The sequence below is a fragment of the Lonchura striata genome, chromosome 4 (assembly GCF_046129695.1).
Source record: "Lonchura striata isolate bLonStr1 chromosome 4, bLonStr1.mat, whole genome shotgun sequence".
NCBI classification, from domain to species: Eukaryota; Metazoa; Chordata; class Aves; order Passeriformes; family Estrildidae; genus Lonchura; species Lonchura striata.
The window spans coordinates 26119006-26145069 of NC_134606.1; the positions used below are offsets into that span (position 1 = coordinate 26119006).

The following is a 26064-nucleotide window of genomic DNA, read 5'->3' on the forward strand; positions in this document are numbered from 1 at the left end:
GGGACAAACTGCCGACACATGAGTGGCGGGGCGAGATGTCCCGGGCGTTCATCGCGGCGGGGCCGTGCGGGGCGCGGAGAGCGCGGTGCGGCCGTGCGGGCTGCCGCCCCAGCCGGGGACGCGGCTCCGTGAGGCGGGCCGGGCGCGGCGCCGCGCCCTGCCGGCACTCGCGACTCGGCTCCCGGTGAGAGGGACGCAGCCCGCGCCGAGCCGGGCGGCGCCGGGCGATGTTCCCCCTGTGGAAGGCCGTTCTCTCGGAGAGTCTCCTGGGTAGGTGGCGCGGCTGGGGGCGAGGGCCCGCGGTTGAGGGCGCCGGGGGCGCCCAGCCCCGGCAGCGCGCCGCGGGGCTCACCGTGCGTGCAGGCGTGTCGCCGAGGAACAGCTCCCCTCCGGAACGAGTAAATAGTGCTCACATCTGAGCGCTCGTCTCTGGGTTCTTTTTTTCCCTGCAGTGCTGGAATGCTTTTTGTCTCTTGGATCAGCCTAGAATGTATTGCTGCTCACGGCCAGGTGTTTGTGCGGGTGCTGTTCTGCCCTGCTCAAGGCAGGGCTCCCAGGGTGGTCGCCAGACCCAGCGCCCGCAGTGTCGTCTGCTCGGTGCATCTCCTGCAAAGCACGGAACCTCACAGCGCAGGGCTGCTGTGCCCGGACAAGGCGTCTCCAGGGGAGAAAGAACAGCGCACCGATTTACTAGAATAATTCCTTTAGCCACCAGTCTGCCTTTGAGGAGCCCTGAGACTGTGGGTGGACTGCTTATTTAGCCAGCCCTCCGAACACTAATCCTTTCCGAATTAGAGCACTTCACTGAGGTTCAAAGTAGGAACTGCTGTCTGAGTAGGGGAAGAGCTGTTGTATTCTCATCGTTGTATTTCCTCGGAAAATGTGTTTGTTTAACATTAAATAACAAACATTTCTTCAAAGAAGGTGGCTGTTGTTACTTGAACTGCTTTCAAATATATTTGATAGCCTGTATGCGAAAGTATAAAATGGTACTTTTTAAGTAATCTCCAGGAAATCTTGTTGAAAACGCATGATGGGGTTTTCTCTTTTTGGTTTGTTCTTGTTTTAGGCTACATTTCTTGGTCTCTTTATCATGCACTGCCACCAATGATCTACTACTTCCCTCTTCAAACACTGGCACTTACAGGCCTAGAAGTTTTTGCTGTTGCCTTCTTTTCCCCGATATTCTTGACAATTGGCCCTTTTTGGAAGTTGGCTAACAATGAGTACGTCCTAGCCTTTCTGAGACTGACTATGGTTGGTAAGTATGCACTTATAGATTCCATTTTGGTATCAGTGCATAAGAACAAACATTGCAAGTTACCTTAAAATTCAGACAATTGCAAAAAAGACAAGACTAAAAAGTTCCCACTCTCCCCATACTCATGTTTTGTTGGTTTCTTTTTTTTCTCTCAAGGTTTTAGCTATAGTCTAGAGTATAGTATAGAGAAATATTTTTTTGTAGCCATTGTATTGCATAAATGCAGAAAAATATAGTTTCACTTTTATTTCTAGGAGCTTTTAATTTAGTAATAGTCATGCCCAATGGGAAAGGTGTTTACAGTATTACTCAAATATCATCAGAACAGGTGTTTTCTAAATTGTGACTATGGGTAGGGATGAGGCATTACATAACAGCTTGGGGCTAGTTTCTATGAGTGAAACATTCTTTTTTAATTTCTGAGGCAGTTTTTCTTCTAAGAATGTATTTTTAAAATTAAATCTGTCTATCTACATGCCTGTAGAGGGGTTATAGGCTCATCCTAAATATGAAATAAACTCAGGAAATAGATGCCCCATTTCCCATTCCATAGGCTCCTCCTTAAATGAAGATTTGCTGGGATTCCCACTTCAGTCTCCAGATAACTGGTTCAAATCTTAGCTCTTGTTGATTTTTTAAGTTTTTCAGGGGAAGGTTTGGCAGTTACAGCCACGCTCAGAGGCGAGTTATGCTAAAGAGTTTGCCACACTGGATGAATCGAAGGAGACAAGTGTCTCCATCCTGTGCAGAGGTGAAAATGCTGCTGCTGAGTGATGTGGTTCAGAAGCAGCAGATCCTAGCTCCTCATTTGTCAATATAAAATGATAGATAGATAATAACTTACCCTATAGTTTTCCTCTTTTACTGTTAGAAGACAGAGTAAGATCATCTTATTTACTTTCCCTGTGTAGTTTTTTAAAAAGAATTACTGTTCTTTATCTCTAGAAAAATACTAGAACTGAGCAGAGTTTGTTAGTGTCATTGATTTTCATTAAGAATTGTTTCTTTTCTTTTCCTGCTCTTCCCATTATATCCATCCTAGTATTTTCTTCTTTAGTAATAAGCTTCTCAGTGAACAGAATCTTCAGCTTCTTGCAGCAGTGCCTCATGTGTTGCCTTCAGCAAGATCTAGTTTAGAAAGTAGGAGTGAGTATAAGCATTTAAAATTGCACCTTACTTTCCTTCAGATGTGACAGTAACACAAAATTTGCCATGTTTATTTAAGGTTGAGTCTTCAGATCACCTTGCTGTGTTTACTAGTTCACTTTATCAAAAGAGATGGAAATCACGTAGAAGTGTGCAATTTTTGTTCTGCTAAATAAAGAGTAGTGACAGGCCTATGATGGTCTTTTATGTGCTGCTGATTCTCCTGTTTCTCAGTTCTTCCTGTGTTTTTTTTCCTTTGTACTGATACAATTTTATTTATTTTCTTTTTGATCTTTTTTGCTTCTTAAAAAGGCCATGGCCTTCCTCTGGCACTTGTTGAATTGTCAGGCAGAACAATCTACCCCATGCATGCTCCACCCCATTCTACTCAGTCTTCAATTTCACAATCAAAAAAGAAAATTCTTCATGCTTAGCTAAGACCAGAATATTTATGGGGATTATTTTTTCCTGTTCTGTTTCTTTCTGCCTTTTCAGGAAGCTTTCTTTTCCCTGCAACTTCTAATTTCTGTATCCTTTTGTGCTACTTGATTTTGTGTTCTATTTGAAAACAAACTACAGCAAAATACCCTGTGGTAGTGTCTATTGGCATCTGAGTCTTCAGACAACATACGTTAAATTTGGGTGTTTGGATAGATATATTCAAATCTTAGGTGTACTTGCCCAGCAACAAAAGGTGTGTCTGCTCTAACTTGGCAAACCCATGCTACCTTTAATCAGGGTAGCTAGCACACATGATGAAATATTTGAAGAGGCAGGTTTATGGATTGCCAGCACAATTTAGTGACAGAAATCTGTGTGTACCGTACATGAAAACTCTGTTGAAGTTCATGCAAGTGCACCTTCACTGCACATCGATCTTGTTTATTGTCTTGGCTCTAAACTTTTATCTTTTACCCTGAGCAGAGTGAGCAGGTAAACAGTTGGAGGATTTCTAACATGCGTTGCCAGAACCTGCAGTGCCATTTCTGACATTTCTTGCTTAACATCTCTTCAAGTTTGACTCATACTGACTTAGCAAATGGCTGGTATCATAACAGTGTTGTTGCTTCTCCTGCTGTTTGTCATTGGTCCTGGGAATTTGCCACACTGACTGAAGTTACGAGACTATATGTGGTCCATTGCACTTGAATTGGAAACCTGGAAACCTGTTAGCAGAGTTTGAAACTGCTGGTAATGTGGGGTCACTGTGCCCTGGGAAATGGCAAAAATGTGTGCACGTGCTCTCTTTCAGTGGCTGGGAAAATGGTAGTTCTCAGAAATAAAACGGCACAGGCCAGTAGTGACCAGATACTGAGCCAGAGAAAGCCTTGTTCACCCCTTCTGGGGCAGTTGATTTCTAATCCCTGTGCTATGTGTGGTGACTGCTCCTGTCTAATAAAGAATGTGCCACAGAGTACTTTTGTAAGTGCACTGCAGCAAAAGCCACAGTCACAGTGGAGCAGTCACAGTACATAAAACTTTATGGCTTTTGACTTATCTAAATGCATGCTTGAAGAATGTCTGTGTGCTCTGATATCCATATATCCTCTCTACCCAGTTTCTATGCATACCTGCATTTCTTTGGTTTGTTTAAAAATGTGTAATGTCATGTGTTTTCAGATATGTGGTGCAGCTGTTCAAATTACAAACAACGTTGACCTAATGCACAGGAAATCCTTATTACCCGGTCTCTATTGATCATTAAAGTAACCTGTGTGCATGTATTTGTTTGTAGGAAGCTTAGCATCATACCATGCACCAAATGCTACAATTAGACTGCTCATCTTGGCTGCTGGTGTTTCTTCTTCATTGCTGGTTCAAACAGTAACATGGTGGTCAGGAAACAGTTTACAAAGGTATCTTATACTGATGGAATTTAACTGATGTTTATTTATATTAAAAGCTGTTTTTTTTTTTTTTTAATCCCCCAAACATCTCACTATTTTAAAAACCGATTCTTACAGATTCATCAGGATATGGGGCTTCATGCTAGGCAAGATAATGCTCCTTGTTCTTCGTATCTGGTACACATCACTTAATCCAGTCTGGAGCTCACAAGTTGCCAATACTGTCATACTGACAATTGGTTTCATAGCAGCAGTGGAGCGAATTCATTCAAGTAAGTATGTTACAGCAAAGATGGTGGTTATGAAAAGAATCGAAAGTATACCTAGCTATGTGTCACTGGATTTTGGCTCTTTGATTTTTTTCCCCTTCACAGTCTGGTTTTAGACCTGCTGCATGAGCATTGCAGGTTTTAGAAGTCGTGGGGTACTTCAATCTGCCCATAATATGGCAGAACTGGTATCACAATTCATACAAGTGGTAGTAAGTTAGTGCCAGATCTGCCTCTTTCCTTATTGCAGTGCCAACAATATGACAGTAACACAAACAAAGGCATAATATAGGCCAATAAAATCAGAATGGATTATTGTCTTTCCAGCATGAAACATTTGTGGTGTTATTGTTATTTTGTTAATTCAGTTTACACTTTGAGTTCCTCTGCCAGTGTGTATCTTTTAACAGAGGAGATATAGTTGGGGAACAGCTGATATGTGAAAGTAAACAGAAAGAATTGGAGGAATGGACAAGTTGTCCCAGTTAAACTTTGCCCAAGTTCTTGGAGTGTTTGCACAGAGTACACAGTAGTGGGGGCTGGCATAGGCTAAACTGTGGAGATGGTATTGCCAAGGAAGACAGCAAGGTTGGGTTGGTTAGTTAAGGCAGCTCATGTTAAATCCTTAGAATCTCCTTCCTTCTCAGTATAACCTTAATGAATTAATTGAAAGATAAAACCTTATCTATGTGTAAGTGGGTATAAATTAGCATCATGCATATTGTCTGTAAGCTTGCATTACACAATCTAAATTAAGACTGAGTTTTCATCAGAATTTAGAAACGGAATCTGCTGCAGGAGATTAAGAAGGAAATCTGTCTTGTTTGTGGGTGACAAAATGATATGTCTATGCAATTAAAGGTGCTGCTTTCTCCTTAGATGAGAGATGTTCTAAAGCACATGGAAAAAAGAGAAGTAAGGGAGTTTATTTCTGGCTTATTTCGAAGTGTCAGGTTTTGTTCTTATCAGAGTTTAGAGTTTCAGAGAACAGAAGCCTCTGAGTAAATTCTAATAACTTTTCTGCTCATTTTCAAAGCCAATTTAAACATTTAGAAGTTATTATGGAAAATAATCAGATGGATGGGTTGGTATTTTTGAACACTTATGGCAAGTATATTTTCTTGACAGACCTCGGGTTGTTAGTAAAGATTTTTTTTTTTTTTTGTATTATCAAATTCTGATAACACAATCCTAATTAGATAAATTAGCTTTTTGTTCAGCATGCAATTTATTATAGTAAATTTGTGATTTTAGCTATTTCTTTTTCTCAGTAACTCTTGCAAATAGGATTTGACAGTTTGCTTAGCTGTATTTCTATTCTTATTCTAGATGGAAACAAAAGGAAACAAGAAACAAACAAAACTGGTAATGTGATTAGAGAGACTGCTTCCCATCCTCATTGGTTTTTATCAGGGATTGCTTTTGGCAGCCTTATGTTCCTCACTCTGTGGATATTTGGGGAGGTTTCATTAATTTCTAGATGGGCAGTAAGTGGACATCCACATACAGGTCCAGATCCTAATCCATATGGGTAAGTACATTATTATTATTATTATTATTATTATTATTATTATTATTATTATTACCAAATTGTAATGAAAATCCAGTGCTGTAGTGGGTGACAAATTAAAACTCAACCTGATTATGGTATAAGATAGAAAAACGTGGGTACAAGGTGCTTTACACAGAGGATTCATTCCTCCTTTGAGATATTGCTGAGTATTTTGTGTAGACCTTAAACTTTTCTGATACATTTTTATTTTTATTTCAGCACTAAAATTTGGTTTGCCACATTTCAAAACAATTTTTAGATTAGCACTGAGGTTCAAGGACTTATGAATGCAGTGTATCTATAATATGCAGTAAATTAGTCTAGCAGTTGTCTTCAGAGAGGAGATGATCAGAGATGTGTGCATGAAGTATAAATAAATGTGTACACTATTAAAATATATAATTCAGTAGAAGTTTTGATTAGTAAGAATGTAGACTAAATGCTGTGTGTGGTTCATTCAAGTTCCAAAATCTAGAAAGAGACCAAATTAGTTATTCTGAGTAAACTACATGTGCTTGCAGGTGACAGAATTTATAATTTGGAATTGGTATACAAAAGAGCTGTATACAAAATTGGTATACAAAAGACTGTGAGCAGTGTTAGATACTTTAGGATTCCTTATTTGACATGAAGAAAATAGTTCTGTTTGGGGTAGATTCTTCCCTTTCATTTTCTCTGTGTTGTTTTTATCTTTTGTACCAAGATTTCAGTGGACTGCTTTTGCTGCCGAACACAGCAGTAAATTGCCATTATTTTCAACTGGATGTTTTTTACATCCAATAAAGTGAAGAAAATATAGCTGGGTGTGAACAAAATTTAGCTTTGTTTAAAGTAAAAGAATTATAATATAATAACAAGGACCCTTGTCTGTATATCTAGAAGTTTCTTTTTCAATATCAGGTAGTTTTAAAATCATATCCGTGTATGTTTTCTTTTTCCTTATTGTTGTATCAGAGGTACAGTTCTGTTGGGCCTTGCTCATGGATTGATGCTTTCATTTTGGAGCTGGTCTTTTGTCATCAGTTTTGCCTTGTTTCTTATAGGTAGGTGCAAATCCTGAGCAGAATTTTGTGTTACCTTATCCCTTTACTCAAGTCCTCTGACCTGACACCACATCTCAGAAAAGTGTGGCTAATCAAAGCCTCCTTTTCTCTTGCCACTGACTGTAGTACACATATGTCTGACCAGTTGACTAAGGGTTACAGGCCAAATCTCCAGGCCATTGCAGAGCAGTGTTATTGTCTCCAGAAGCCCTGTTAAGGTTCTGTTCCCTTGAGCAGCATCTTAGTTCTGACCACCTGCATTGTATAACAGTTGGACTTAATGACCTTAGAGGTCTTTTCCAACCTTAGTGATTCTATGATAAGGCCAAAGCTACGATTATGGAGTTGAGAGGACACAAGCCTCTCAATTCCACAGGAGGCAAAATAACTTGTAATTTAACAAGCAGTCTACCCGGAGACAAGTTTACCTCCTGTGTCTTTACTTGCTAAGTTCTACAGACAGTAAAATATTATGAACAGGCAGGTTTTAGGGTTAAGAAATGTGTGTGCAGATTGTAATGTAAGCATGAACTTTTGATTTTTGATGTACACACATTGCTTATTTAAAACAGGCACAGAAAGGTTCTTTTGCTGATTCAAGCATTGTATTCTAAAATGCTCGGAACCTTGATGTATTAAAGTTAAATATTAAAAGTGTTTCTATATATTTACTTTTATGGTGTGACAGTAAATATTCATATCTACAATAATATTTTATTGTAGATATGAATGTTTTAAAATGAAGATGTCCTGTTATAGAGATGTTCTGTTTAGAGTCAAATCCCCAAATCAAAGATAGCATGGTAAGTCAAGGACCTTGCAGTCAGTAAAAGATTAATAGTTGCTTTCTTGCCCTTTCTATAGTTATCTACAGGGAAAAATAATGAAATTCTATGTTTTCATATTAATCTATCTGATTCTTTCTGTATTATGGTAAAAGAGATTCATAACTGATAGGCCTGTTACTCTCTTAAGAGCTGCATCATTCCTCTGTTGTGCTGAAGAACTCTGTAAGAAAAAACTGTTTGGTTTTGGCTCTTTATGTTTCTCTGCCCTCTTTTTGCTATATTGTTTTCAGCTGAATAGGCAATGCTTCAAGAGTGAGATACTGGGAAAATAAAAGACTCTCTTTAGCTGCTGTGAATACCTGTCCTTCTAGTAATGCAGTTTTAAGGCTGGAAAGCACAATTATATTTCCCAGACTCTGTTTTTTCACTAGCCAGAATATGAAAATGGATGTGGTGGGTAATATACCTGACTGAGACTTACTCTATTCTTTTCTATCCCTTCACAGGTTTGGCATCTTCAGCTGGTCTCCTTTATTTACATACCTGGAGTGCTGCTGTTGCAGGCAACATTCTTGGTGTCTTTACTATGTGTGTGTGGCCTCAACTAGCTGGACGCTTTGTCAGCTGTCTGCATCCTGGGAAAGCCATGAGCACAGCCATGTTTGCCTATGTTCTTGAATTATTCTTCTGTGTTTGGTGTACAGCTTATAAATTTGTACCTGGAGGAGTTTACATTAGAGAAAGCTCCCATCTTCTTCTAGGTACATTTGTGATAATGAACAAATACAAATATGCTTGCTTTAGCCTCAGACAGACACGTGAAATATATCTATTGTATAAAGAGTCTTTTCAAATGCTTGATTACTGTTTAATAACTTATTGTGGTAAGAGTTTCAGTGCAAAAATTAATGAGACATGCAAAAAATATTCTACTTGTTTCTTTACTGTTAGAAATAGTCTAAAATGTGGACAGAAAATGGAATTCAAAAGTGGAAAAATGTCTGATAATTAAAGTACGCAGTGGAGAAGGAGATCTGTTATTCAGTCACTCTAAAAATATGGCTGCAATCCAGGGTGTGAATGCACAAATATGCTGGCTACCTAAGGTAGCAGTGCCTAAGGTAACAGGGTAGCTACTGGGACTGTAATGTAATTCAGTGCATTATTTAGCCCTGCTCTGCAGGGCAAAGTGCAGCATCCTGATGATCTAGCTAGTGTACATTAGAGACCTGAGCTTCTTTCCCCTGTGTCTCTACCTTATGTTTTGTGGACACACCAGCATGTTTGGGGCATTTCAGATGAGCCTGTAGCATCAGAAACATGTGAACAGGACAGGCAGAAAATAAATTGTTAGGTATTTTCAAATAAGAACTGAGTTGAGCAAATATAAAGGCTTTAGCAAAATGATGACTTGATGAGGGTGGAGAGGTGGAAAGGAAACCAACCCTTCCTGGTTTTGTGTCCAGAAATATTTTCTCAATAGGTTCTAACATGTTTCAATGGCATATTTCACTAACTACATTTGAACAATGCCAGACATTGTCTTGGGCTAAATGTGGGACATTTTAAAAAATGTGATGCATTAGTATATTTTATTTTGAAAATATTAATGACTAATTTAACTTGTTGCTCCAAAGGTTTCATATTCTATAAATGTGTTTGCAACTACTTTGTGTCACTCCAGTTTCTTACTCTCCATGTGTGTTTCTTATATTACGGCATTCACATGAGGGATTTGAGTTCATTATGTTTTACGAGAATTTAATTCCATTATTGCATTATTTTCTTTGTTCTGAAAGCACTCTGAGGAGTCTTTAGAAATAGTTATCTTAGCCAATTAAATTTAATTTTTTGAAGTTATATGAAGAATGGAGTGTGGTAGAGGAGTGTCATGCTTCCACAAAAGTAATGCTTTCACAAAAGAAATACTTTTATTCAAAATTCCTTTCTGTTACTTTCTTTTAAATGCACACTTGTGATTAATTTACCTGGTGTGATCACTGGGTAGTAACAGAGAGATGGTTCTAATTTTCTCTTTGGTAAAGAAAACTGTAAATGGAACACAACTGATGGCACTGCATGAGTTTAACTTCCATCTGGGAATGCAGTCTCTATCTTTTTCATGCCATCCCATAGCTTATCAAAGTAATACCATGAGACTGTGTATTTGTTGCTGTGCTTTTACCCTTACAGCTTGGCTTTCTGGCAAACGGGTCATTTTCTTCTGGTTTCTTGTAGGTGCAAGTGCTATTACTTACTTTCTTCTCCTGTCCAATATCCTGCCTTTCTCTTGCTGCAGTTTGGGTAGGGAACTTCACCAGCAAAAGTGACAATGAAAGTAAGATCATTAAATTCAAAACTTCTGTGCTGCTTCACTGTGGTGTGATATAAAGCTGAGGGGTCAGATTCCTGATCTCCATCAACTTTAAAGTCTGTGAATCAGCCACCCTTTGAGAAAGGTTTTGTGTGTTCCCCTTCATTGTGCTAGACCAAGTATCCTGGTTGGTAAACTTTCACTACAGCTAATGTAACAAGTAAGGGAAATAAAAAAATACTGACTAATAGTTAGCTATTACTCTGAAGTAAAATATGGCTTCTATAATTAATTAACTATGCCACAAAGATATTAAGGGCATATATCTTCTCTGGCAGAGCTCTTATCCAGTTCATTATCCTTCCATGCTTTTTTAAAAAGTAATTGCATTCTTTAGCTCATTAGGGATTGGAAAAGACCTTGTATTATTTGTCTGAGATACTTACTGAAAAGATTCAATCCCCACTCATTGCAACAGTTAGTGCACTGAAGTTGCTTACTAGCTTTTAAAATGTATCTGTAGGTATATTTAGTTTTCTGTTCTTAAAAAGCAGAAGTACTTCTGTTGGCTCTGGAGTTCCAGAATACAAGCTGCTGCCATGTTAAATTGACCTTCCAGCCTGCTGTAGTCTGTTTACACTGTTTTATAGCCAAGTGTTGAACAATTGCTTTTGTAGTTCCTATATGAAAAATGTGTTACTTTTATCTTGGTGACTGAGCAGTTCATTGCCAAAGGTTATAGATATGTGTAATCATCAATGTCCTTTATTCAGCATGCTGTTGTTTTGAGGTTCTATAATATGTAGGTGTAACTCAATTGTTCTTGTCTAGGTTAATTTCAGTAAACTTTGAAAACTGTAGGCTCAGCTGAGAGTTGTAGCCATCAATAGGGCCTGGAAGGATTTTAGCATAATTTATCTGCCATGTGCTAACCTTTTTGACATAATACCCTGTAACTGCACTGCAAATCAGCCTTTACTTGAGAGACCTGCCAATAAATCTCATAGTTCCTGCCTTGTCTCATAAGGTATGGCATTTATCTGCATTTTGTTTTGAATCCTCTTTGTTGTTGGAACCATAAGGCTGTGATGTTGTAACACAACAGCTGGGAGTTTATAAAATGTGTTTTTAAGCAATGTTTAATATGTTAATGGTCTATGAAAAAACTAATTACTTATATTTTTACAGGTTTTATAATGTTATGTATTGGGGTAGACTTTCTAACAGGACCCAAGAAAGACCTTAGCTCTGTCTTTGAAGTGAAAAGCAATCAAAAACTATTCTTCAAAAGGAGTAAAAACTGTATTAAACTACGTAAGTATAATTTTAGTTCCTGTTCTCCATGAATCTAGGAATATTGTTTAAGGAAAAAAAAAATAACACTGTGGAGTATTTGGTCAGATATTTTAGAAATGTCTTTTTGGTGCTAGTCTTAGACTGGTAATTGGTATTTCCCTAGTTCCAGGTTAATGATGACATATACTGCTGGAGGAGCTGAATAACTGTGGTTGTGACTGATAGAGGCTATTCCTATTGGAGTGTGTTAAACAGAGACAAGAATCTGGCCAAAATGCGAAAATGGATTCAGCATCATTGGTGGTTTTGTTTCAGTGGTTGAGGAGGAGGCCTCTCTGGATCTTGGGATTGACATTGTTTGTACAAAAGATGCGATGGTTTCCCAGCACGCGGTACGGCGTTTTTGAGGCGGTTCAGGGTGACAGCGCTGCCAGGGCTGTGTGGGCTGCCTGGCAGTGCGGTGGCACTCGGCTGGCCCTGAGCTGCTGTACAGTGTGACACTCATGTGAGGAGGTCCTGCAGCGCCTGCTGTGGCCAGCAGCACAGCACAACGCTGGACACTGGCTGTGTGCTCAGACCTGGCCTGTCCTCAGGAAGCCATTGTCATCTGCTGCCTCTCAACTATGCCTAGGGATCCCAGATTTTCAGATTATATGTATGGGGTTTGCTTTTTTCCTTAGGTTTTGAAGAGAAATGAAAACCAAATGTTTGAGGTTTTATCACTCTATGGCTTTTAAAGCATACAAATATTTTCAACTATTTCTCTACAATCATTTGAGTACTTTACTTTTTTTTTCATTGTCAGCTTACTGTTTCTAAAGAAAAAAATGCCTGTCAATAGCATGAAGTTTGCTAGAGGAGCAAAATGCTAGGCATTAGGGCATGGTAATCCTACAGAGATAAGGATGCTGAACATTGCAATTCCTGCATCTTTTCTTCTGTGACTTTGGATCAAATTGCTTGCCATTTGTGTATATTTTGCTGCATTTGGAAAAAGAAGACAATAGTGCTTCACCGTTTTTCAGTGCTGTTTCTGGAATCTTTATGGAGATCTTTACCCTGTATACTCAAGGGCCAAAAGAATGTGGCCTGTGAGAGTCTGTGTGTCAAAGAAAACATGAGCACCCTTTCAAGTGGTTTGAATATTACCACTAAGGAACATTTCACAAAAGTAAATTAATACTTCAAAATACTACCTGTCACGAAGCACAGCCCTTGCTTAGCTAACCTTGCAATGTTGCAACAGTACTTGCTCTTCCTCATCGTGCCCACACTTGTTCTGTTTCTCAGCTTCCACTCCAAGCACCTTTGTGTCTTGCACAGTATGAAATAGCTTGACATGTGCTAATATAGGTAGCATGTCCTTCTTCCTGACATCTTCTATTATAAAATATATTTACATTTTACACAAAATTCCAGAAAACTTGCATTAAAATAATTTCACATATTTTTAAATATATGAAAGAATAAACTGAAGGTACTGAAATCATTGTAGATAGCATATGCCACTGTATAAATGAAATAACTGCAGAGGGCTTTGATCATCAAATTAAACAGTGCTGAATGGTGAAAGCTCTTAGGTGCACACTGTGGTTATATGTAATTCTACAGGAGCAATTAGAAAGCTCTGAATATGCTTTCTTTGAAGCTGCACTGTCTTTCCAAGAGTCTGTCAAACAAATGACCACTCTTTAAGTCTGACAAGAGCCACATCTTTCTGACATCTAAAAACTTGCAAAGTAAACTAAATTTTATTCTACATGTATTGTATTAATACAAGATGTATGTATTGTAATTAATATTGTAATGTATTGTATTAATACAAGATGAAAATTGTCTACTACGGGTGCACATTTGCACACAGAGAGCAAAACACTGAAGGGCTTACATGATGCTCTTATTCATGTCCTATAATGAATTCTTCAGTAGGTGTAATTTTTACATAACTATTCCATGGAGTTTTGGTACATTTTATCTGCTCAGCATGTTGTGTTTTAGAGAGTGTATTTGCACACATATACACATTCTGCATGCATAGATGCCTCCTTGATCTGCTATTGTCACTTAAATGGACATATTTTTCATCCTGTGAATAGCATACCTTAGAATAAGTGTCCTGTTTAACAGCAATAGTAACATTATTTTTTCTCAAATTAAAACAATTTTTTTCTGTGTTTTTCTATTTCAAGTATTGTGGCTGTTTGTTGGTGTCGGTTTGCTTGGATTAGGTTTACGTTATAAAACTTACCAGAAGAAGTTGGGCCAAGGGGTGAGTGTGAGAACGGTAACTTTCAAATATACAGTAAAATGTGTGTGTAATAGCTTAGGTGTGTTAATTGTGGCTGAAGAAATCTTTGCAACCAAGTATTCAGAAAAACTAATGCATAAATGAAGATGCAAAAATTTAATTTATAAATTAATGTCAAATTGAAATGTCTGAGTCTTTGAGATTTATAATGATGCTGTGAAGGAAAAAAATATTTTGAAAATTTGAGAGGTTCTTGTCTCATATATTCAATTTGAACATTAATTTTATAAATGAGTTTATTTGGATGGTATTCAAACTGGACAAGGCTATTAGCCTGCTGATCTCATGATAGGGGAGTTTGAACAGATAATTTTCTGAGGCTTCTTCCAGCTGAAGGAATTCTATGTCTCTATACTATATCATAACTCTGAACTGGAGCTCTCTGAAAAGTTGGTTGACATAGGTTAGACTTAGACTAGGTATGGAAATTAGATAAAAATTTGAAGATTCCAGTTTTCTATCTTGCAAGAAAATAGGTATTGCAAAGGTAATGAATAACAAGATGGTTAACAGTCATGGGGTTCAGTGTTAGTTTCACAAATATACACAGATTAATACAGTTGGCCTTCTTTTTCAATTAATTCATGTTTTGCCTTATTGTGTGGCAAAAAGTGGTCAGTTCCTCTTAGTAAGATGAAAAAAGTGCATTGTCTCTTTCCTCTTTGTTTACTGTTACTTGTACAAATTAATTTGAAGAATGATGACTTTTAGTCCCTTGTTAATAGCAGATTTAGTATTTTGTAATTCTGACAGCTTTATTAGGAAAATATATTGGTTAAAACAACCCTTTCTGTATGTATTTTATGGCATCATGTATCTGGTGTTTACTGCAAAGCTATAATATGTAAAATTCAAATTTTATTTTACTTTTTTCCTTTTTTTTTTGAGGTTCCAAAAAGAGATTTCTCTGCTATGATCTGGCCTTTTAGATTTGGATATGACAATGAAGGATGGTCTAATTTGGAAGGATCAGCTAATTTGCTTAATCAGACAGGTAACTCTTTTTTCCTGACTTCATTTATATTTGGGAGTATTCATCTGAAAAGACAAGTGAAAACACCTTGGTAACTGAGGCCATTTTTTGCATTAACACAAGAACCTGTGTTTAGTGGTTTTCTCCTCAATTTTTGACCTGTTCCAATACAATCACTTCAGTCAAAAATCCATTTGCAGATGTGATAATTTGTTTACTATGTTTTAGAGAGGTTTCTGATCAGAGGAACATTATATTTCTTATTTAGATTTTTCTTCTCATATTACTGATGAGTTACTTGTCTTAGAGAAATTCTTTGCATAAATGAAATAATATCCTTTTAGATAAAATACAATGGTATTTACAAAGGCAAATATAGTTTTAGGTAAAATATAATGTTTTATAATTTCTATGTGGGTTATTTAAAATGTGAAGCATTATATAATTCCTAAAGGGTGTGAAATTCAAATGCCCTTAACAATGAATATAGAGAAGAAACAGACAAGTCCGTTTCCATCATTGAACCAGTGCAATGTATACAAGAAAAGTAATGATTGTGGTTTGGTTGTCATGATTTCACTGTAAAGAAGAGTGTCTAAACTGTTGCTCATGGACAGGAATTTGCTTGGAAAATTAGCTATAAGAAACAAAAACTTTGGACTCGAGTGCTGTTGCAGAGGTCATTGAAAGGAATTGGCCAGTAGTGCTTGTAGGTGTTCCTCTTTCCCTGCAATACCCATGAGATAGGGTGCACAGGGGACCAACAGTTTAACATCTAAAGAAGCCCAGGGAATTAGGAAATGTCCATGCTGTAATCCCAGTATTTGTTGTTCTCTGGTCTGCCACAGTATTTTCCTGAGCAGCTCAGTCTTTACAAACCCAAGCAATGAAAAGGCACTGACAGGTGCTCCTGTGCAATTCTTGATTTTGTGGCAGGAGTTAGTGAAGAGTGAAGAGACTGATTTAACCTCATTCACTCCATTGTCCCATGACCAAAGGTTCAGAGAGCTGGGCTATGTTGGCTGTCTGGTGATATAAGAAAACAGCCAGGACATTTAATGAATTGAAATTAGGAACATTCTTCTACATAGCTGATTCCATAGTTCATGTCTGGGTGTCTGGGTGGTTATTTAATCCTTGCATATTTATTTATCTATTTTGATGAATGCATTTATTTCTGGCACCTTTAGTTTAAATTAATGAATATTAGAAAAAGTGGTTATTTATGTCCATTGGCATTTCTTTAGGGTAGTAAAATATCACTTCTGAAAAAGACAATTGCTAAGTCAAAAAGGCAGCAAATTCCAAAATATAAATTAATAAAATATAAATTAATAATAATAACCCAAAATATAAATTAATAACATATTAATTAGAAATTAATGTATTTAATATAAATTAACAAGTAAAAATTAATATGTTAAATAATAAATAATATATTTCATATAAATTAATATTATAATGGAGATTATATTAATATAATAACATAAAGTATTAATAGTAATATAATATTAATAATATTTACTATAAATTAATATTATTAAATTATAAATTGATAGTTTATTTATATTAATAATTAACCCAAAATATAAATTAATAATTTTAATAGGTAGAAATGGTATTCTGGAGTTTTATGTTACATGCATATTTTTATATAAAATGCTACATTAACATTGTCAGTAAATGCACTCAGAGTTTGTCTAGAAATTCCTATAAGAAGAGTTCCTGATTTTGAGAGCCATAGAGAAAAGAATGGCTATCTGCTTTAGGGTAGGGGTTGTCTTTAAAGGTGTGGTGGGGTGGTGTGCATTTCTTGGGCTCAGTTCTCTGTTGGAATAGTGAAGATGCCACATGTAATGGCTTTTGTGTCTGGAATTTCTGTTTGCCCTGGAGGGATTCAACATCAACCCTTCTTAATGGTTTCAGTTACTCTTTCTGTGATCAGCATGTATGCTAATGATGTAGAAGGAAAAACCTGGGAATCCATTTAAGAACACTGGGCTCCCATTTTCCCTTCTGACAATGCTTTACACTGCTACATATGATATTTCAAAAGCAAAAAATCTTCTGTGGTTCTGGATGGCCATAATTCCTTATGGAAGGGCTGTGGATGAAATGGTGACTCAATTTGCCTTCCTGTGTAGGAGAACACTCCAAGAGGGGCATAATTTCAGCAAGAAGGGAGCACTTGGAGCCCTTGTTACTGCTGCAGCTATACTGACCTACTGCTCAAGCTGAGTCTGAATGCTTCAGCCATCCTGTGGGCAGCTTGCAGACTCCCACCTTCCTTCAGGCATGGGCAGCTGTTTCTTAGAAAACAACTAAGGAAAATCCTTCCTCAAGGAACTGCATAGTTCTTCCTGTATCCTGCAGTTAAAATATAGGGGAACCCATCATGTTCCCCTGGCAAAACCACACTTCTGCATGTAAACAGGGAGGGACCACAGTGCTTTGAGAAAGTGAGGTGGCTGCAGATGGTCAGCAATCCACTGAGCTGCGAATCCTTCTGCTACCATGCCTTGGGGCTGATGCAAGGTTGCTCCGGGCTGAATAATATTTTGGCAACAGCATCTAGTTTGCTGGTCTTGCACAGGACCCTTTGAAGCACAATAGGATTTGGTAGATGAAGAGAAGTGCAGATGTGCTGTGTAGTGTTTGTTCATCAAATTGAAAGCAGGAGACTTGCTACTGTGGTGTTAATTTCTGTGTGCATAGTAACTAGTGCTTTAGAAATGGCACAAGGTCTGCTCAGGCCAGCTGTATTCTGCAGTCTTCTGTATCTCTGGTCATGCACCAGGGATGAGCCATGGCCAGCAGACACTAAGTGCATCTTCATCAGAGTTTGTGTGGCCTGCAGTAGCCAAAAGTTTGGGCATGACTTTGTTGCCAACATCGATTTGCCTTGACAGAAGGGCTTGTGTCTATCCCTCTGTAATCAAATGGGAAATAATGATATTATGTAGTTATATATAAGTCCCATTTATATGTAACAGTTATAAATGTGAAAATATTTTCTTTTTTTCCCTTCCATCTTAGAAGCAGATTTTATCACTATTATAGAGAGTGATGCCTCTAAACCATTCATTGGAAACCATGATCCAACAATGTGGCTAGGAGAAAGACTGGGATTTTATACAGATTTTGGTCCAAGCACAAGAGATCACACTTGGGGGTGAGTCACATTTACATGTACAGTGGCAGTAAATAGATGTGAATATATTGCCTAATACAAACTGCACTAATACAAAAGCAAAGAATAGTTGGAATAGTACTCACTATAATCACTTGTTAAAGCTTGTCCTTTAGCAACAGGCTTTGATACATTAGCATTACCATGCAGTGTGGATGAAATTTTCCTATTGCTAAACATGATCAGATTTTGGTGCCTGCCCCCATAAGCTACTTTGGTTTTGGTGATACAGAGAATGGCATCCTGCCCTTTAATGTACAGATTTGGAAGTTCAAGTACTGCACCTGATGCCCTTCTCACAGTATTTTGTTTTGGGTTATGAGAATTTTGTATTTCAGACTTTAAAATGTGATCGTTGGAAAAGGTATGAGAAATTTTGAATTCATATCTAGCTTGGGCTGTAATAATGGGAAATGGGAATAGAAAGGTACATGTCTGTTTGACCAGATATTTTGTGTCTAATTTTACCTTAATGCTTGACCACCTACCAGTTGCATATCTTTAAATATGTTTGTCCTCTAGAAAAATACTGGCATATAATGTAACTTTTTATTTTCATGGGTATATACACATTTCTGTGGTAGATAGAACTTCCTACTGATGTTGCTATGGCTATTGAATTTTTTCAATATGTGAGGGGCATTTAGTAATTTTCTTCTTCCAGATCTTGCCTATTTGAGGCAGAATGGGGGAGAGAAGTCATTCTATGAGATTTTTTAAATGAAATACATTGAAAAACCTGATGCAAAATGTCAAAACAGAAGCTGACAAAAGAGAAATCTCTCATTTTAAAGATGTATTTCTACCTACTTCTACTTTTAATATACCTTTAAATTTCTGGTAGCATAAAATTCTGTTTTGTATGAAATACAGATCATGAAAATCTCAGTGAAAGACTTCATATTTATAGAATGATATTTCTTAGTGTAGGAATTAACGTGATAATATATTTTTAGACATGTAGTTAAGCAGTATTTTGGAGGGAAACATTCTATATTCAGAAAAATCCACTAGACATAGTTTGTATTCTGGACTTACAGTTTTTTCAGTGACAGTTAGTCTTCTGCTCACATTTATCTGCTTAGTTCACACCTTTGATGCTTGTGAATCACAAAATGTAACTTTTTGCCTCTCCTCATGTAGGATTATGGCACTATCCAGGTATCCAATTGTAAAATCGACCCATCACCTCCTTCCATCTCCAGAGGGAGAGATTGCACCTGCTATCTCCCTGACTGTCAACTTCACAGGGAAGCTGATTGATTTTGTTGTTGCTCACTTTGGAAATGAGGAGTGCGTATTTCACTTATTTTTACATAGAGTGTAAAGTAATGTAATGTAATCTGTGAACTTCTGGGATTTATTTTGTACTCTTTAAAATCTGCTGCTGTAATACTGGTTGTAGCAGAGCACATTTGAAGAAATACTATGACAGTTTAAAATTGGTTAAACTACTGGTTTGAAATGTTGAAGCATTTTTTAATGTGTCATGCAAAACTCAGCTGAACCTACTATCTGGATTACTAGACATTTAAATATACAGTTCTGCAAAGTCACAACAAATGATAGGATGCAACTCAGGGTAAGACATCATCCTTCTGACTTTTTGCATGTGGAATAGATGTATTACATTCCACAATGAATGCAGATAGGTACAGTTAGAGATAGACAGCATTAATGGAAAAATGTGGTTTTGTTTTTTTTTTTTTAAGTAACAAAGCTGAAACCTTCAATAAAGGACAGTGTTGAAACAGCAGCAAAAATATCCATCAGTGTCCTTCTGAGAGTATGCAAGTAGAAATAGGAAGTCTGGTCTCTGAATTCAGAAAAGCAATATTATACCAATAAATCAACTAAATTATGGAAAATAATAAGATATATATTTCAGTTCTTGAAAACCATGTTTTGATTAACTGTGTGTAAAGAATATTAATAAAAGATAGTTTTGTGAATGCTCCATGTAGCTGTTATTTCTGTTATATTTGATGGGATATCTAGTATGTTTGTGGCTATGTAGTGATATCTGGAATTTAAAAGAAAATGTTACAATTCACAGAGTGGCATATTTATGGATAGGATGCAGAATATTATAACACAAAGAAGCTGCTCAGAAAACCAAAGGAATTTTCTATATCCCATTTCCTTCCCCTGAGTAGAAACTGCATCAAACGTTCAAATTGTTTATAGATTTCCCATTTATTAAACAAATATAGTTGTCAGAAATCACTCCCCATTTTTAACTCTAGAGCAGGATTTAATTCTGTGCCTCACACAGATGATTAGACTTGCCTGTCTGAGAAACTCTTTGTCAAAGTAGAGAAAATAACACTGTATAATACCTTCACAAAGAAATGAGATAAAGATGAAAGAGAAAATATGAGAAGTCCATGGGAAATGAGTGCAAATTAGATTGTGTTTCAGAGGGGAATGACTTTGTAACTAAATACTGCACATAACTGCTCATTTTTAATATTTTTTTCTTCTGCTGCTTACATTGACATAGAATATAGAATACTGGATAACTAGGGTTATTTTAAAATTATTTTAAAAATGTGGGACTATAACTATGTGCTTTTAAAAGACCCTATCTTCTGGAGAGGTGCATTCTAGAAAGAGCAGCTAGCTAAGCAGGCAGCTTCACATATACCTGGGTCAGACTTCTTCTTAAGGGGGATTTTTTTGTCTTCTGTCTGTGTGCTCTTTCTCCTTAATTCGGTTGCTTCAGTCAGAAGCAACCACTATTTAGGAAGCATAGCTGCACTTAAATTGTTGTCTTCTTCAGGGTTTACATGTTCAAAATCAGCTCTCTTTGCCACTGTTTTTACCTGTTAGCCCAGACTATCAAAATCTAGAAGACAACATGATTTATGCAACCATTTAAGGTCATTAACATAAAGAATCATAGAAAGAGAGCTGTTTATTCATTATTTTATGACAAATCCAAGGCTGGGGAGTGGGGTCCAATGAAGTATTTTACTAGCCTCCACTTTAAGCTATCACTTTTGGTCATGTTGGAACTCTTGTGTAAATCTTGTTAAAGAGATGTGAAATGCATGCCAAATGTAATTAAGTAATGCTAATGGGATGATGTAACTCTAGTTACATTTCATAAATTATGGGACCCAGACTTTAAGACTTTATTTACCATGATCTATCCATGAGAAAATTTATTTAGCGTGTAAGTTCTTTGTTACCCACCACATCATTCTAGCTAGCACAGTTAAATTTTAAGTGCAAGCAAAGACAAAGCCTTAGATAACCAAAACACTAACATTCACATCTCTAGTGATGATATCAGTATTAAAAACAAAACAGTAATAGAAAAAGTTGTTCCTGTGATGGATAGAAAGAGAATGTTAATTACATCTACCATGACCATCTGGCTTTTATCAAATGTAGTGATAATTTTGAGCTTTCTGTGAACTTTCATACTCTCTAATATTGAGCAAAAAAATGGTACCAGATTGATTTGTAGTCTACTATGTCATAGTGCAGAGATTGTGAGCTAAAATATATATGTCTTAAAATCTTTTCCATTTTCTTTCAGAGAGGACTTGGACAGAAAACTCCAAGCAATAGCTGTTTCAAACCTATTGAAGACTAGCTCTAAGCAAGTTGTGTTTCTAGGATACATCACTTCAGCTCCTGGATCCAGAGACTATACTGAATTAATAAAAAATGGAACCGTGCAGGTAATATGAAAATAGTGCATCTTTAAAGAAAATATATATTGGGAATACTCAGCCTAATATTTCAAATTGATAACTTAAATATAGACAGAGAAGAGAACACATGACCATTTTCAAATATAGTCTTTAGCTACCTCATGATATCTTGCAAAGGTGGAGTTACATAGTGAAAGAACAAGAGGCAATGGACAGTGGCTGCCCCAAGGGAAATGTCTGTTAGAAGGAATAAAAAGGTCACAGGGTTGTCAAGGATTAGAACAGGGGCCTGGTGAAGTTGTGAAACCTTCATCCTTAGGGATGTTCAGAAGTTAGGTGCATAAGGCCCTGAGCAATCTGCCTGAAGTGACTTTGACCAAGGTTAGGAATAGGTGACCTCCAGATAGCCTCTAATTTCTGTGATTCTTCTGTTTTAAAAATGAGCTCTGTGTCAAGTGATACCAAAAAGTTGTCTCATTTGTCCATGTCTAACAGTGAGCTTTTTTTCTTTCTACCGTATTACAATGTTTTAGGCAACATATTTTTCTGCAGTGAGTTTACATATTGGTCCTATTACTGATTTAAAGCCTACCCAGATGAGCACTTACCTTATTTGTTTGACTTTTTTTCCCCTTTCAACATCCCTCTAGGATATTGACAGTACAGATCGGGACAGATGGTGTAGCTATATTATGTATCGTGGAGTAATAAGGTATGTTAAAGTAAATCACTTATTTGTAGGCTTAAGCATCTTTATGGTTATCAGTTTTATAATCTCTTGTAAGTGATTGTGGAAGAGTCTCAGATCCCTGAACAATTATTACGGACAGTTGGAGCTATCATAAAATTGTGTGAAACATTGGTCTTAGGGTCACAAGAATGGGTGTATCTCTGAATATAATTCACAAAGACACTATTAAAAGTTTCATCATTCTGTGTCAAAAGCCTTCAGATCTACTCTGCTTTAGTAGCATAAAACTACATTTCTCCAGAGCTCTGGCTTTGCAACTTCATTCTAAAATGTGAAGGCTAAGACCAAGTTTGTATGTGACATGGAAGATACAAATTTTGAACTATGATTTAGGGTTTCTTGAAGCAAAATACTGATCTAATTCAGCCAATATTTATGCTGGATTTAGTGGCAACTTGAACTGTGTAAGCCTATATTGAGGCACAGGACCTATGCACTCCATATCTTTTAATACCAAATGGTTTACAAATAGTTCTCTTGGTGGTATTTGTACAGGAATGAAATTCATCTTCTTTTGAATAAACCATGCAAATTTTGCCGTGTTCACAAGTCATAAACTTGATAGCTGTCTTAACAGTATTGAGTAAAAAATAAAAAAAAGGCAACTAAAAAACTCAGCTAAAACTCTATTCGCAATTTGATTTTTTCACATTAATCATTCAATTGATGCCTGAGTTCCTTTCTTGAATATTGAAGTATTTTCAGTGAAAATTTGGTGAGCTTACACATTCACTCATATTCTAAAGCTGTAATTTTTAAAAAAGGTTTTTAAACACAGAACTTATTTTTACTGTCAAGCACAGTTTTTCAGTTTTTATGCTTGTGACATGGTATCACGATCCTGTTTATGGAACACTTTCAGTTTTTTGAAGGTGAGATTCACAGAAATGGAGAACTGCATTGATAAGCTAAAGCGTAACTCTTGAGAAAAATAAAATACATTCATTAAGAATGTGATCAAATTGTGGCAAGTTATTTCTTCAAACTAACTCTTCTCATATTTGACAGGCTGGGTTATGCCCGCATATCTCATGCTGGTTTAAGTGATTCAGAAGTCCAGATGGCCAAATTTAGAATTCCAGATCATATGGATAGCTTTGTTGACAATGACAGAATTGTCACTGATCCCAGCCAAGTTCCTGAGGACATCCATTTCAATCCCAGGTCAGTGTGTCTCATAGGAAATGAAGGGGATGATGTACCTGGCATCTTGTAAAAGAGAAGTCTAGGAACAGAATTATTTCTAAAGTGAGAGGCACTGATCAGTACCCAACTGAGCAGAAGAGTAGAAGTCAGGAACTTCTGATTTGTAATTCCATTTTTTTGATTAATTTGGCATGTGCCCTGGTAAAATCAGTCTGTTGTGTCACAGCATAAAGTGCAAGCAATGCTCATTTAAGCAGGCAATTTCTGAGATTGTTTCATAGGGATATTTGCCAAGTGTTGTGATGACTCTTGATGGATGATGAAAGATCTTCCATGTTTCCAGCACTTTGGAGATTGGGCTCATAATATACTGTTACTTAGAATATTAAATAAAATATGTACAATAAATATTTTTTGCATAAGCATTTTAAACCATACCATATAATTGGAGCAAAAATTAAAAATAATGCCTAAGGCAGTATGTTGCATGTGTCAAGGAGGAAAAGAAAAGAACGAGGTTTAATGTAAAAGAGTAATTTATTTCTAAATTGCCATCATTTTTCCACTGGTATCGCATAAGGAAGAGATATATAGAGGAAGATATTTATTCTATTATTAATAGTGAAAGAGTCATGAAGTTTGTGACAGAGAATAATTCCCAGGAATGCCATGTTTACTATTCCCAACATGCATAATGCAGAATATATTACTTTCTCATATACATCTGACAGTTGAGTGTACTCACTTTTTATGTACCACTCAGCCACTGGCTTCCTGACTAAGAAGCGGTTTGTCCTGACTTTTCCACATGATGGAACTTGCCTACAGTTAGCACTCATGTTCAGATTATTCTCAGTTGACTTCAGCACAGAATCTTGTCCTAGTTTCTTTTGTCTGCCTATAATCAGAAATATTAAAATGTATTTAACTTTTTCTGATTAACCCTACTTCTGTAGAAATACAGTGGCAGTGCTCTTAAATATTACTTAGCACTGATATTTTGAATAAGTACTCCATTTTACTTTTGCAAGTCTGTCTACCAAAATAGTCAGTTGTCAAACTTTCATATTTAAATTTGGCGTGAAAAATTTCAGTTTTCATCATAATTTGCAAAAGTAAGATGTACAATATTTATAACAGGGTTGACAGTTTTGATACTATGGGTGGTATGGGTGTTTAAATTGTATCTCCACTAAAACCAAGACTAAAAACTTAGCTTAGAATTTAAGCAGATAATTGCAACACTCAGCTTTTTCATCTGGAGTTCAAATTATAGACTGCCTATAGCATCAGTGGAATCAATGTAATTAATTGTCTCCAGTATACTCAAAGACCTTTAGTAGGAGAGGGTTCATAGAACCTGATTTACATTTAGTAGTGTTGGGGCCTGTTTCTGAAACAAATTGCCTAGAACATTCAGAAGTAGGGTAGTAACTGTATGATTTAATTGCATGAGATAAATAATGTTGTAATAGTATTACTTTGTTTAATATTTTTTTTAGGTTTGGATCTTATAAAGATGGACATAATTATGTGCCTATTCATCACTTTCATATGAGCACTCCTAAATATTTTAAACGGACAAATTAGAGCAAGAAAATAAGATTATTATTGAGACCAGCAAGAAAGGTTTGTTGCTTGACACTGAATTTACAGCCAAAAAGATTACAGTGTTTAAGGATGAGCAACTCCAATGCTGCATAACACTGTGAATGTCTGTGTAATAGTTGGTGGCTTCTTGAATGAGCTGCCATCACTGTGAGGGAGGGAAGATGCCTGCATTTTGATAAACTGGTATCTACATTGGTCGGGTACCTACTTTGTATGCAACAAAGCAAGGATGGGAACTTGCTTTGGCAACAACTTCTTCGTCTTTTGGGGAGGTATCATATATCAAGATGTTTCAGAGTGCTATTGCTGCAACTGGAATAAAAAGATTGACCTAGGGTTTTTCAAAATAGAAATTTTGAAAAATAGTGTTATTTTTTAATTGGGAGGTATGCACTAAGTATGTGTCTGAAGTGTGTGCCTTGCTGCTATTCTACATTTTATTCTTAGATGAGTTTTACAACAATTTGCAGATTATTGATGTTCATAATACTGGAGAAAAAAAGGTAACTTTTATAGACTTCATTTTATTAACTAGATATTAGGCACTTAAATGTTTTTACAAAGGGAAGAGTAGAGTACCTCTAAATAACGATGGTTATGAGACACCTACATGAACACACTGATGAAGAATTAAAAACAATTGTGCTCAACATAACAAGGTTTCTGAAAATGGAAACAAGTTGGTTGTAACTTTTATTTAAAATGAACTGTAATAAAGGGGAAAAAAATTATCTTTGTTTCTTTGCTAGCATCACACTTCAGTAGGACTAAATAGAGATGTTGCTTTTTTGTCCTAGGCAGTGAATTCCCTGTTATGCCATGCACATGTGACCCAATGTAAAATCTTGTGTCTTCTTGGAGTCTCTTGCAAATGTCTTTTATTTAACTCCTGATCCTTCAGTAT

The 26064-nt window shown here is 36.6% G+C and overlaps 1 protein-coding gene across 1 annotated transcript; it reads left to right on the forward strand.

Annotated features, from left to right (window-relative positions):
• Positions 1 to 181: 181 nt before the first annotated feature.
• Positions 182 to 25490, forward strand: CWH43 (cell wall biogenesis 43 C-terminal homolog). The gene is made up of 16 exons (XM_021528000.3): positions 182 to 270; positions 1070 to 1261; positions 4143 to 4263; positions 4372 to 4526; positions 5853 to 6054; positions 7030 to 7090; positions 8382 to 8667; positions 11409 to 11534; positions 13706 to 13785; positions 14713 to 14818; positions 17834 to 17969; positions 19131 to 19280; positions 21535 to 21679; positions 22303 to 22364; positions 23412 to 23567; positions 25052 to 25490. The coding sequence occupies exons 1-16, from the start codon at positions 228 to 230 to the stop codon at positions 25137 to 25139; spliced, it is 2109 nt and encodes a 702-aa protein (XP_021383675.1). The 5' UTR covers positions 182 to 227; the 3' UTR covers positions 25140 to 25490.
• Positions 25491 to 26064: the final 574 nt, after the last annotated feature.

Coding starts and splice junctions, on each gene's coding strand:
- CWH43 (XM_021528000.3), top strand. CDS start 228: ATGTTCCCCCTGTGGAAGGCCGTTCTCTCGGAGAGTCTCCTGG. Junction 1,262..4,142: donor TCTGAGACTGACTATGGTTG/GTAAGTATGCAC, acceptor ATTTGTTTGTAG/GAAGCTTAGCATCATACCAT. Junction 4,264..4,371: donor TCAGGAAACAGTTTACAAAG/GTATCTTATACT, acceptor CGATTCTTACAG/ATTCATCAGGATATGGGGCT.